Source organism: Jaculus jaculus, chromosome 1, assembly GCF_020740685.1.
Source record: "Jaculus jaculus isolate mJacJac1 chromosome 1, mJacJac1.mat.Y.cur, whole genome shotgun sequence".
Taxonomy (NCBI): domain Eukaryota; kingdom Metazoa; phylum Chordata; class Mammalia; order Rodentia; family Dipodidae; genus Jaculus; species Jaculus jaculus.
This window is the reverse complement of record NC_059102.1, coordinates 125,469,271-125,482,704: the sequence shown is the minus strand read 5'-3', so window position 1 is coordinate 125,482,704 and position 13,434 is coordinate 125,469,271. Positions and strand designations below refer to the sequence as shown.

Sequence of the window (13,434 nt, the reverse complement as noted above, 5' to 3'; positions counted from 1 at the left end):
TCAGGCGGGCTCCAAGTGTGTGTGTGTGTGTGTGTGTGTGTGTGTGTGTGTGTGTAAGAGGCTGAAGGAGCACTGAGGTAACACACCCGGTGTCTCCCAGGAGACCTGGGAAGCAGGAGCGCGGAGACCCCAATAGTCAAGGTCTTAACCCCTGTCCACCAGCCAGTGCCCAGCATCTCCCTCCCCAGTTCCCTTAGGTATCCCAACCCCGAGCACGGCCAAGGATGCTCCGCAGAGAGGCGGGGTCCGGGTCCTCCCCTCCACCCCCTTCCGTTTAACCCTCGCACTGCCAAGGCGCGCTCCTGCGCTGCCCGGCCAACTGGGCTAGGAGACCCTCGTCCCCGGCACGCTTCAGCCCACCTCGAGGACTGGAGGACGACTGCGCTCTAGCTGCAGCCGCGGCCCCGCAGCATCACCCCAGCGTCCTGCCCCTCGCTCAGCCTTCAAGACCCCCAAAGCCTCTGATACAATGGGGAGGCAGGTTGCTCGGGTCAGCCGCAGGGACCTGAGTACGGGCTGGACGAGCTCTCAGCCCAGTCTCTGGCACTCTGGCCCCCACAGCAGCCCGGCGTCCCGGGAATGGTCCCCAGATGCCCGTGGAGCTCCCGGGCACCCCGAGGTGATGTTGGGGAGACCGCGCCCCCTCCTTCTGCCAGCCACCCCGACCACTGCTACCCCGTGGGAAGGTCCGGGCTGTGGTCCCCGCTCTGCGGCAGGGCGCAGCGGCCCCGGGTCCCCGCACGGCGCCCGGCGGGCTCCGGCCGCCCCCTCACCTGCACCTGCACCAGCGAGCCGCGGTAGAAGCAGCAGGCGGCGGCGGACAGCGCGCTCCACAGGCTGCAACGCTCCGTCATGGTGGGGCCGGGCAGCCAGGACCCCCCGAGCGTGCGTGTGTCGGGGACAGCGGCCGGCCGGCCGGCGGGGCAGGGGCGCGGGGACCGGGCGGGCTGGGCACCGGCTGCGCGTGCCTCTCGGCGGCGCGATTACCTCATCGCCTGGTCGGGGGAGGAGCAGGGAGGCGGGGCGGGGAGACCCCACCCTCCAGCCGGCCGGGGAGGGAGGGAGGGAGGGAGCTAGGGGAGCCGGGGAGCAGGGAAGGGGACCATTGTTCCTCCCTCCGCCCCCCACCCCCCGCGCCGGAGTCCCACCACCTGACAAGGGGGGACGCCAACCCTGGGCAGCGGTGTGGAGTGGGAGCCCCTGGGCTGCCTCCCCCACTCCCGCGCCCCTCGGACGCAGAGCAGGCAGCGACTTTGAATTCAATCCTATCTAAAGCTGGAAAGATCTCAGTGTACGTTTGATACAATCCTTTGTAGCCTCTGGAAATCTGTGAGAACAGGGTTTCTCATCTCGGACTGGGAATGCGGGGTCAGACTGGCTGACTGCTGGGAGTGCCTGAGTCCTACGCTCAGGGGTCTCAGATGGCCAAGCCCAGCTCACCTGCCTCTCCTACAACTCTTGGAGCACCCCAGCCCTCCACCCCTTCTCTGGGAGACTAGAGCGGCTGGGGGCAAGGAGGGGTGTGAACTCCAAAGCCTGCTTAGGATTGAGAAAGAGCAAGGAAGCCAGGCTGGAGGAGGGTTGTGGTGAGTCTGAGAGTACCCCGGGCTACAGAGTGAGTTCCAGATCAGCCTGGAGTTTACTGAGACCCTGCCCCCAAGAAAATAAGAATAAAAGATGCGCACTTCAGGACAGGACTGGAGTTTTGCTATGCATTTACAACTCTCATCAGATACTTGAAAAATAAACTGAACGTTCCTGTGAGGATGCCTTAGTCAGTTCCAGAGAGCAGGTGCAATTTCACTTATGTTTTCTGTGAGAGTGTGATGTATGCACGTGTGCCCTGTGTGCACGCATGTGGAGACCAGAGGAAGACATCAGGTGCCCTCTTCTATCCTTCCCGCTGAGAGGGTGACAAGACGGTGTCCGGCTGCAGTGCTCCCCCTGCCCCTCTCCATAAAGCCTTCATTGGTCTCCCCCTCACCAGCTCGGTCGGCCCCTACTGTGTGGCTTTCTGTCAGTGGCACCTGTGATCTGGGCCTTGTCCCTCCTTTTTATATAGGGCCTCTACAGCAGCGGAGGGTGATAAGGTATGTCTGGGGTCAGGAGCCAGCCTGACCTGTCTCATTCTGGGCTCAGATGTTGCCTCATTGACACCAACTCACCCCAGCCAGTGCCAGACCTGGGATCAAATCCTGGGTCTGGGCTGGGGATGCAGGTCAGTTGGTAGAGTGCTTGCCTAGCATGCAGGAAGCCCTGGGTTCCAGCCCCAGCGCAACCTGACCCCGGTGGGGATGGAGGAACACTCCTTTAAATCCAGCACTCAGAAGGAGAAGTAGAAGGATCAGGGGTTCAAGTTCATCCTTGGCTACATACTAAGTTGGAGGACAGCCTGGGTTGCATGAGACCCTGTTTCTAAACAAACAACAAATAAATGAATAAACCAACTGAAGACTGAAGGATTGTAAAACCCACCCAAACTCTTCGTGTTCTTCCCTCGTGCCCACCTGGCCTGGCCGCCCTGCCACCCATCTTGCCCTCAGCCATATGCTCCCTACTCAGCCCAACCCAAGCACAGGGTGGAAGTTCTATTTTGGGGGGGGTTCAAGGTAGGGTCTCACTCTGCCCAGGCTGACCTGGAATTTACTATGTAGTCTCAGGGTGGCCTCAAACTCATGGCCATCCTATCTCTGCCTCCTGAGTGCTGGGATTAAAGGCGGAGGTTCTTGATGGGAAAGCCAAAGGCATTGTCTTGAATGTGATTATCAAGCTTGGGGTGCAAACTCAGCTCTGCCCCATCCTAGCTATGGGACCCTGTGCAAGCCACTGCCCTTCCCTGGGCCTTGTTTACCATCTGCAACTGGACACCTGAAGGCCTGTTGTGTCCCAAGATGAGGGAAAGTCAGACCTCATTAGCATGACAAATGCCTGTGCCAGTGCCTAGCTGTCAGCATGTAGTAGGCACTCAAAAAAAAAGGGACTTAGCTTATAATTATTATCACTCCCCTGTCTCAACCTCCTGAGTACTGAGTTGGCCATTGTATGCCACCATGCTTAGTAAAAATTACATTTTTGGCCAGGAGTGGTGGCGCATGCCTTTGATCCCAGCACTTGGGAGGCAGAGGTAGGTGGATCGCCGTGAGTTCGAGGCCACCCTGAGACTACATAGTGAGTTCCAGGTCAGCCGGGACTACAGTGAGACCCTACCTCAAAAAACAAATACAAAACAAACAAACAAAAAAACCCTACACTTTTGGCCAGGTGTGGCGAGCCTGAGACTACATAGTGAATTCCAGGTCAGCATGAGCTACACCTTACCTGGGGAAAAAAAACAAAACAAACAAACAAAAAAAAAACAATGAAAACTACATTCCAAGTGCCTACAACAAATTAGTTTCTGCCTTTCGCTTTCCATCTCCTTCACCCTGCACCTCTGTAAGGTCTTGGGCTGGCCTCAAACTGGCCAGTCAGCTAAGGATGACCTTGACCTCCTGCCTACACCTCCCATGTGCTGGGATTATGGGACATAAACCATCATGCCTGATTTATGAGGTGTTGAGGATCAAACCCAGAAATCTGTGAATGCTAGGCAAGCCCTCTGCCAACTGAGTGACTGTCCCAGCCCCAAATTAGGCTCTTGTGCTTGTGAGCTAAAGAGTTACACCACCCCTTCCTGTGGCCCGCTCTGAGCATCAGCCCATAGACATCCAGGACTGGGTAGGACGGCAAAGCTGTGGCTGCTTATCCTATAACACCCTTGGGATCCTGTCTAGCTTGGGGGAGCGGAGGGTCTGGGAGTAACAAACAAGGGATTTGGGGCCAGCAGAGTGACTGTCAGCACAGGGAGTAGTAACTGCGCAGAGTGATATCTGTCTTCAAGCCTCCCCTGACCCATGACCCTTGTCCCTTTCCTCCCGGAGGACATCTGGCTCCTATCAGGCTTTCTAACCCTGCAGCGTTCCCTGACCAACTCCCAGTTTGCCCCTCCTACCTTCACATAGTCCCCACCAGCTTCCAGCTCTCCAGTGGCCCTGGAAGAAAAGAAGAGAAGTGAGTGTCCCAAGCTACCTGCTGACGTGGAGCTACAGTGTTCCCCAAAGGGCTGTGAGGCCCCACAGGTGCTCCTCCCCTCCCCAGCCATATAACCCTGGCAAATCCCGTCACCTCTGAGCCTGGGTTTCCTAGCCATAGACAGAGTTGTCTCGGGGGTTCAAGACACACTCTCTCCTGGTGTCCTTGCTCACCCCCCCTACCTCTCCCACCCCTGACAATAAACAGGTCCAGACTGGTGCTCAGCCCACGTCCAGCCCTTCACTCCTTGGTGCAAAGTGCCAGCACATGGTGGAGCCACTGCTGGTAGTGGGGTACACAGTGATTCCTTTGGCTTTCAGGGTGACAGGGGTGGAGTCCAGAGTCTGGAGGTGGCTGTTTTCCAGGGTACTGAACAAACAGCCTTCCTCCTCTTCCATGGGCAGCCACTTTTATCCACCAACCATGACCTTCCCTCCAACCCCCACCGGCACACACGGCCTTTTTTTTGGAGACAGGATCTCCTGTAACCCAGGATGCCCTGAACTCCATATCTTCTTGTTTTCAACTTCCTGAGTTGCAAAATTACAGGCCAGGACACCCTACCTTGCAATGGCTTTAAGCGCTTAAATGCTGTCATTCCTGCTCGGGTGCAGCTTGAAGCCAGCCCTTCCACACTCCGTGCATGCAACGGGCCTCCTACCACTCCCCTGATGTCTGAGGCAGTTCCAACTTGCCATCCACAAGCAGAGTGGTCCATGTGTTCCTCCCACACTGCCTTCCCTTCTCAGCAGGATGCCCATTCCTTCCTGTCTAGTAGCCATAGCCTTGGGTCTCTCTCCTTGGCCGCCAGGCCACACCTATCCACTAGGCCATGCCCCGCCCAGAAGGAAATCTACTGTTGTCCTTTCTTTTTTCTAATTTATTTTTATTTATTTATTAGACAGAGAGAGGGACACAGAGTGAGTGAGTGAGAACAGGCACACCAGGACCTCTAGCCACTGCAAACAACACTAGATGCATAAGCCACTATGTGCATCTGGCTTATGTGGGACCTGGAGAATTGAACCTGGGTCCTTAGGCTTGGCGGGCATGCGCTTTAACCACTAAGCCATCTCTCCAGCCCCTATTGTTCTTTCAGAACAGATGATGATCACTCTTCCTGCATCCATCCCATGGTCTGACCACCCTTGGAGCACACTACAGCCTTCTTGCTAGCTCCAGCTCTACATCAGACAGCATGCCTAAGGAGACAGCCAAAGCAGGCCATCCCAAGCCTCAGTGGTTCCATCTCTTTCCCTTCCTCCCTCCCTTCTTTACTTTTTTTCTGAGGTAGGGTCTCACTCTATCCCAGACTGACCAGGAATTCACTATGTAGTCTCAGGCCAGCTCAAACTCACAGCGATCCTCCTACCTTTGCTTCCTGAGAACTGGGATTAAAGATGTGTGGCTCCTTCTCTTCTTTCTTTCCTTCCCTTTTTTTCAGGGTCTCATATATCCCAGACTGGCTTCTGAACTTGCTATAAAGCTGAGGATGACCTTGAACTTCTGATCTTCTTGTCTCTACCTCTGAGTGCTGGGATTGCAGATGTGTGCTACCATGCCCAGTTTATATGGTGCTGGGGATGGAACCCAGGGATTCACACATGCTAAGCAAGCACTCTACCAACTAAACTATATCCCAGACCGCCCCTTCCCCTTCTCTAGTTACTGCAACTCCTGAACTCAAATGATCTTTCTGCTTCAGTGTCTCAGCCTTCTACAGAGTTGGTATTATAGGCAACAGCCACCAGACCTGGATAAAAATTTTTTTTTCTAGTGCTGGAAATGGAACCCAGGGACTTGCACACACTATGCAAAATCACCACTGAAACCAGGTGTGGTGGTGCATGCCTTTATTCCCAGCACTTGGGAGGCAGGGGTAGGAGGATCACCGTGGGTTCAAGGCCACCCTGAAACTACATAGTGAATTCCAGGTCAGCCTGGGCTAGAATGAGACCGTACCTTGAAAAAAAAAAAAATCACCACTGAGCTCCACCTGCAGCACTTTCATCTGTGGAAAAAATAAAATTTATACTCCCCGCCACAGCAAAGTAATTTATCATTCAAACTGGAACTTCTCTGGTCTTACAGAAAACAGGTATAGGCCAGGTCATAGGTTCCTGTGTGCTGGTGGTGCCTGACTGCCTACCTCATCAACCCTCCACCATGCTTCCTTAGATCATCTTATTATTTTTTGAGGTAGGGTCTTGCTCTAGCCCAGGATGACCTGGAATTAGTCTTAGACTGGCCTCAAACTCACAGGGGTCCTCCTACCTCAGGTTCCCCAGTTCTGGGATTAAAGGTGTGCGCCACCACACCCAGTTTCCTCAGGTCATTCGGTCCCTCACTCTGGTCCAGCTACACTGGCCTTGCCAACTCATTCCTGCCACAGGGCTTTTGCACTTACTGAGGGTGCTCTGCCCACTGCTCTTCCCTCAGATCGTCACAGGGGTTGCCCTCCCTCCCTCTGCTTCATTCCGACCTCGTTTAAGGTCGTCTTCTCTGAGAGCCTTCCAGGACCATTCCACGTGTAACAGCCCATCATCCTTCACTCTCCATCCCAACCTGCTCAAGTTCCCTCACTTTCCAATCTCTGGCTGAACAACCCCTTCATATTCTTGTGTTGACTGGACATTAGGGAGGTCTTCATGAGAGGGCTGGTTTCTCTTCACCAGTGGGTTCCAGTTCTAGCAAAGTGCCAGGCACAATCATGTGCTCATCAAATGTGGCTTAACAGATGGTACTACCATTAAGCACCCACTGCCAGCCGTCCTCATGAGACCATTTATTCTGACAGGGCTGGCCCTTGTGATATGCTAGCAAAGGCCTCAAGCTTCCCACCTGTGAAATGGTTTAGAAAAGTTGAACACTGGAGAAATGTGTTTTTTTTTAATATTTTATTTTAATATTTTATATTTTATTTTTATTTACTTATTTATTTGGTAGAGAGAGAGAGAGAAAGAATGGGTGCACCAGGGCTTCCAGCCACTGCAAACAAACTCCAGAAGTGTGTGCCCCTTGTGCATCTGGGTAACATCGGTCCTGGGGAAGCGAACCTGGGTCATTACATTACATTACAGAACATTGTTGAGGCCCTTGGTTTCCCACCAGGAATAGATGGTAAGACCCTATTGCTGAAGACTCCACATACTTGGGCTGCAAGGCCACTGAGAAATCCTGCTGGAGCTGAGCTGATAACCTCCTCCATGTAGACCAGCTGACAGAAAGCTGGAAAAAGCCATGCTGCATGCAGTTCAATGGGAGAAAGAGAAATCACCAGTGAAGATACCCAACAGTGGACATTGCAAACCTTATATTTGGCCAGCCAGGCCAAATGAGCCAATAGGTGCAAGAGTGGCACGTCTGACATGGGAGAAACCAACCACCCTCTAATTTGACTGGAGGTCTGCTCCATGGGAGGAAAATACATCCCTGACACTGAAAACCTACAACAGGGTAGGTGTGAGCCCTAGGGGTGTAATGTCTGCTTCTGTCTGGCTATATATATATACTATGACCACCACACTGCCCAGTAAGCACTTCTCTTAATGTTCATACCCATATGTTAATGCTACTCTTACTTTTAGCTAGAGAAGCTTCTCTTTTCAGATGGCAGTGACCTTGGGATGACTCAGGAGGCACTACGGTGCTGAGAAGTGACAGAAGAGTACTCAGAATATGGCTCAAGATCCATTGTGGAAGTGAGGGTGGAAAGAATGTAAGAGCCAAAGGAAGGGTAGGACTCCTTACAACATGCTCATCCAGACACTAAATGGCCTGGATATCCATGACCTCACAGTGCCTGACACTACCTACACAAGACCATCATAATAGGAGGAAAAAATGATGACATCAAAATAAAAGAGAGACTGATTGAGGGGGGAAGGGATACGATGGAGAGCGGAGTTTCAAAAGGGAAAGTGGGGAGAGGGAGGGAATTACCATGGGATTTTGTTTACAATTATGGAAGTTGTCAGTAAAAAAATAATAAAGAAAGAAAAAGAAGATAGAAAGCTGAGCTAGAGAGGAAAAGAAAAGCTGTAGAAACAGCTCTGGGTCAAAAGCACTTCTATGTAAGCATGAGGGCCTGAGGAGGCCTAAGAGACTGCTCTGAGTTTGATCTCCAGGACTCACATAAGCAGCTGGGCATAGCCACAAAGGTCTATAACCCCAGTTACACAGAGACCAGAGGCATGAGAACTGGAGAAAAACCAGGATCACTTTTGGATCAGTAAAAGACTCTGTCTCAAGTAAGAGTGGTTGGAAGAGCAATGGATCGGAACACCCAATGATCCCCCCTGGCCACCACCGGCCAGTGCACAGGGCACCCCATGGGCATATCCTATACATTACACTTGCACCCCATGTTACACACAAAAAAGTGGGGGGAAAGAAAAAGAAGAAAAAAACATATATATAGGTTTGGAAAGATGGCTCCAAAGTTAAAGGCATTTGCTTGCAAAGCCTGAAGACTTGGGTTTGATTCCCCAGTACCCAAGTAAATCCAGATGAACAAAGTGGCACATGTGTCTGAAATTCGTTTGCAGTGGTAAGAGCTCCTGGCGCACCCATCTCCCTCTGCCCCACCATCCTTGCAAATAAATAATAATAAATATATTTTTTAGGGCTAGAGAGATGTCTTAGTGATTAGGTGCTTGCCTGAAAAGCCTAAGGACCCATGTTCTACTCTCTAGATCCCAACTTAGCCACGTGTACAAAGGTGAGGCAAGCACAAGGTTGCACATGCCCACTAGATAGCACAAGTGTCTGGAGTTCGATTACATTGGCTAAGGCCCTGGCACGCTAATTCTCTATCTCTGTTCTCTCTGTGTCTCTCTCTCTCTAAAAAGAAGATATATAATATGCCATATTATCATGTATTATTAATATGTATGTATATTTTCGGGGGGGTTGAGGTAGGTCTTGCTGTACCCCAGGCTGACCTGGAATTCACTATGTAGTCTCAGGGTGGCATCGAACTCACAGCGATCCTCTTATCTCTGCATCCCAAGTGCTGGGATTAAAGGCGTGTGCCACCATGCCCAGCTATATATTTTTTTTAAAGAGCTCGTTGATAGGCATGGTGGCACACGCCTTTAATCCCAGCACTTGGGAGAAAGAGGTAGGAGGATCACTGTGAGTTTAAGGCCAGCCTACTACAGAGTAAGTTTCAGGTCAGCCTAGACTAAAGTGAGACCCTACCTGGAAAAATAAAAAATAAAAACACTGGGCTGGAGAGGTGGCTTAGTGGTTAAGACACTTGCCTGAAAAACCAAAGGACCTAGGTTCAACTCCCGAGGACCTAGGTAAGCCAGACACACAAGATGGTGCATGCATCTAAAGTTTGTTTGCAGCAGTTGGAGCTAGCACTCCCATTCTCTCTCTGCCTCTTTCTCTCTCAAATAGATAAATAAAAATAAAATATTTTTTTATAAGTAGGGCTGGAGGGGATGGCTTAGCGGTTAAGGCATTTGCCTGCAAAGCCAAAGGATTCCAGTTCAACTCCCCAGGACCCATGTAAGCCAGATGCACAAGGGGCCGCAAGCATCTGGAGTTCATTTGCAGTGCCTGGAGGCCCTGGCACGCCCATTTTCTCCACCACCCCTGCCTCTTTCTCTCTCAAATAAATAAATGAAATATATTTTAAAAAAATAAAGCCAGGCATGATAGCGCATGCCTTTAATCCCAGCACTCAGGAGGCAGAGGTGGGAGGATTGCTGTGAGTTCGAGGCCACTCTGAGACTACATAGTTAATTCCAGGTCAGCCTGAGCTAGAGTGAGACCCTACCTCGAAAAACCAAAATAAATAAATAAAGTAAAAATAAAAACGTGTGCATAGTAGGATCCCCAGCTCCTGAATTCAGAAGCTCCTTGGGTTGCAGATTCTTGAATTGACATTCTGAAGTTTCTTATTGCTACCTTTCCCTCCTAGAAATTCCTTCCAACCCTAGTGTTATAGGTTAAGCCTGGGGAGATGGCTCAGCAGTTAAAGATGCCTTCTTGGAAAGCCTGACAGCCAGGGTTCAATTCCCTAGCACCCACATAAAGCTGGACAGGCATTGGATTTAAGTGGCAAGAGACTCCAGATACACACATACATGCAAATAAATAAATAAGTAGAAAACAGAAAAAAGTATTGAAGTCCTTCCTTATATCTAAAAGCTAGTCTGTCACCAAGAGTGGGAGTAACGAGGCATAGGGATCCCTCCCCCTCTTCCCGGGTGAGGTGTCCCATCCCAACATTTCCGGACATTCAGTCCCGGAAATCCTCCCACTGTTGGGAAGGTTGGACTGGACACTGCGAGCAGCCCAGCACTTCCTCCTGCTTCCTGTTCATTTCCCCTCGGGCTCTGGGGCAGGAGTACAGCCTTGAGGAGGGGAGGATACCCCAGGGGACTTCTGCCTGGCAGGTGGTCAGAACCAGTGAAGGGAGTGTCCAGGGCAGAGGCTCAGACCAGGAGGCTCAACCCCAAGATCTCCCCTACCAGCACAGCACTGTGACCTTCCAGGATATCATGTGCCCTGTCCATGACAACCTGCTGCCATCACAGTCTGGACATTGCCACTGGCCTCTCCACCTCCATCTGTAGTCCATCAGAGACTCCCCCACAGCCCTGTTCAAATGAGTGGGAAGATTGCTCAGTGGTTAAAGGTGCTTGCTTGCAAAGACTGTTGGCCAGATTTATTTCCCAAGCCACTGTCTTAAAGCCACCCACTTAAGATGGGCACAAAAAAAGTGGCACAAGGGTTGGAAGGATGGCTTAGAGGTTAAGGTATTTGCCTGCAAAGTCAAAGGACCCAGGTTCAATTCCCCAGGACCCATGTTAGCCAGATGTACAAAGGGGTGCAAGTGTCTGGAATTAGTTTGCAGTGGCTGGAGGTCCTGGCACGCCCATTGTTTCTCTCTCTCCCCCTCTTTCTCTGTCAAGTAAATAAACAAATAAAAATAAAAAATATAGCCGGGCGTGGTGGTGTACACCTTTAATCCCAGCACTCGGGAGGCAGAGGTAGGAGGATTGCTGTGAGTTTGAGGCCACCCGGAGATTCCATAGTGAATTCCAGGTCAGCCTGGCCTAGAGTTAGACACTACCTCGAAAAACCAAAAAATATAAAAACCAATAAATAAATAAATAAATATTTAAAAAGTGGCACCAGTGTTTAGCATTCGTTTGCAGCAGCAGAAAGAGGCCCTGATGTGCTCCCACACACAAATAAAATAAAATAAAATAGCTAAATGAAGGTAGGAAAATAGGTAAGGTGGCTCAGACTTTTAAACCCAGCACTCAAAAGTCTGAGGTAGTCAGATCGCCTTGAGTTCAAGGCCCGCCTGGGCTGCAGAGTGAGTCCAGGTCAGCCTGGGCTAGAATGAGACCCTACCTTGAAAAAAACAAACATTGAAGCCAGAGCACAGTTCTCCTCTGCCCCACCCTCTAGTGGTGGCAGATGTTGGGGGGGGGGGCAATTTCCTCAGCTTGAGAGCTAAAGGTTCCCAGCAGCCTCCTGGGGATGGGCTCCCCTCCCACATCATGCCAGATGCCCACCAAGCAGAGGTGCTCACTGAGCACCCCCAAGCAGCACCAAACCCTCGGCAACTTTGCACCTTCCACTGCAGGAAGCTAGTAGACTGACCCTCAAATTTTTGGTTCCCATCAGCACAGTGCTGGATATTAGAATCCAGGGTCGTGTGCTCTACCACTGAGCTACACCCCTAGCCCTCTGCAGTTTAGTCCTCCTTGGGCTGGAGAGATGGCTTAGCAGTTAAAGTACTTGCCTGCAAAGCCAAAGGACCTAAGTTCAATTCCCCAGGACCCACCACGTAAGCCAGATGCCCAAGATGGCACATGCATCTGGAGTTCATTTAGAGAGGCCCTGGCGTGCCTTATTCTCTCACTCTATCTGCTTTTCTCTCTCTCAAATAAATACAATATAAAAAAAAATTTTTTTAAAGTTTAGTCCTACTGTATGGCCTTCTGCATGGAGGTTCTAGCCACATCTCCTCTCCTCTAATTGCTCACACATTCCTGCCCCTCACACTTCCTCCAAAGAGCTCCACTGTCTGCAGCCTCTGGGCCTTTTCCAGTGACATGCCCTCTGCCTAGACCACCCTGTCTCCCTTACGGCCATGACGATGCCTACTTAGCCTTCAGCTCTCAGACTGCTTGGAGATTTCTAGAACACTGTCCCTCTCCTTGTAATGGTCAAATCCAGGAATCAAAGCATCCGTTTGTAAAAACTCAGCTCAATGAATTAATTAATTTATTTTATGGGCTTAAAAGATACTTGCTCTCTAGTATTAGTGCTGAAATCTATCAACAAGCAATAGTGACAATTAAGTTAAATCATGCCCATTAATCACCCGCATTCACTATTTAAATAACCAACCCCTTTAATTGCCTGTATGAACTGATTTGTTCTGATAACTGATACCATGCATTGCATTCGTCAGCTTAATTAATGGCATTAATGAGCAGTAATTAGCACCCATTATCCATTATTTCCATAATGCCTGCTTAAATCTGAACTTCACCTTTGGGATCTCTGACCTGGACCACAGGGAAAGGGATTATGGAGAAGTGGGGAGGGGTGGCCTTGCCCTCCACCCAGGCCTGTCTGCTCTCTCTCCATCCCCCAGTTTGTTTCCTTAAGCCTCAAGGCTAGGCCATATAGCCTGGAGTAGAGCTGTCCAACCTCTGCCACCTGCTTCTCAGAGGCTCAACATCCACATCTGTGAAGTGGGCACATCATGTCTGTTCCCCACCAAGGTTGTGAATGTTCCCCACCAGGAGGAGGAGCAAGGCTGTCCCACCCTTGTGGGGCTCCTCACCCACAGAGCTTTCATTCTAAACAGCCTTTTTCTCTTTTCCCTTTTATTTCCCCTCCCCTTCTCTTGCCTTTCCTTTCCTAACAGTCTCATGTGGTTCAGGGTGGCCTTGAACTCCTGCCTCTACCTCCCAAGTGCTGGGATTACAGGCTTGTGCTACCACGCCTAGTTTATTCAGTGCTGGGGGATTGAACCCAGGGCTTCACGCATACCAGGCAGCAGTCTACCAGTTTTCTTTCTGCAACAATTTCTTTTTGTTTGTTTGTTTGTTTTGTTTTGTTTTCCAAGGCAGGGTCTCAGTGTAGCCCAGGCTGACCTGGAATTCACTTGGTAGTCTCATGGTGGCCTCGAACTCATAGCAATCCTCCTACCTCTTTTTGAGTGCTGGGATTAAAGGCATGTGGCACCAAGCCTGGCTAACTTTGGCTTTTTTTTTTTTAATTTTTATTTATTTATTTGAGAGCGACAGACACAGAGAGAAAGACAGATAGAGGGAGAGAGAGAGAGAATGGGCGCGCCAGGGCTTCCAGCCTCTGTAAATG

At 50.8% G+C, this 13,434-nt stretch overlaps 1 protein-coding gene across 5 annotated transcripts in view; it reads right to left on the bottom strand.

Annotated features, from left to right (window-relative positions):
• Sh2d3c (SH2 domain containing 3C) overlaps positions 1 to 13,434 on the bottom strand; it is a 54,558-nt gene that overhangs the window by 14,871 nt on the left and 26,253 nt on the right. For 4 of the 5 annotated variants that reach the window (XM_045155655.1, XM_004671634.2, XM_045155656.1 and 1 more), the window contains one exon: positions 3,992 to 4,031. In XM_045155655.1, coding sequence (XP_045011590.1) covers positions 3,992 to 4,031 — 40 coding nt within the window. Of the gene's footprint in view, positions 1 to 773; positions 891 to 3,991; positions 4,032 to 13,434 lie in introns of those variants that run through there. The other variant, XM_004671636.2, reaches the window with a different exon arrangement.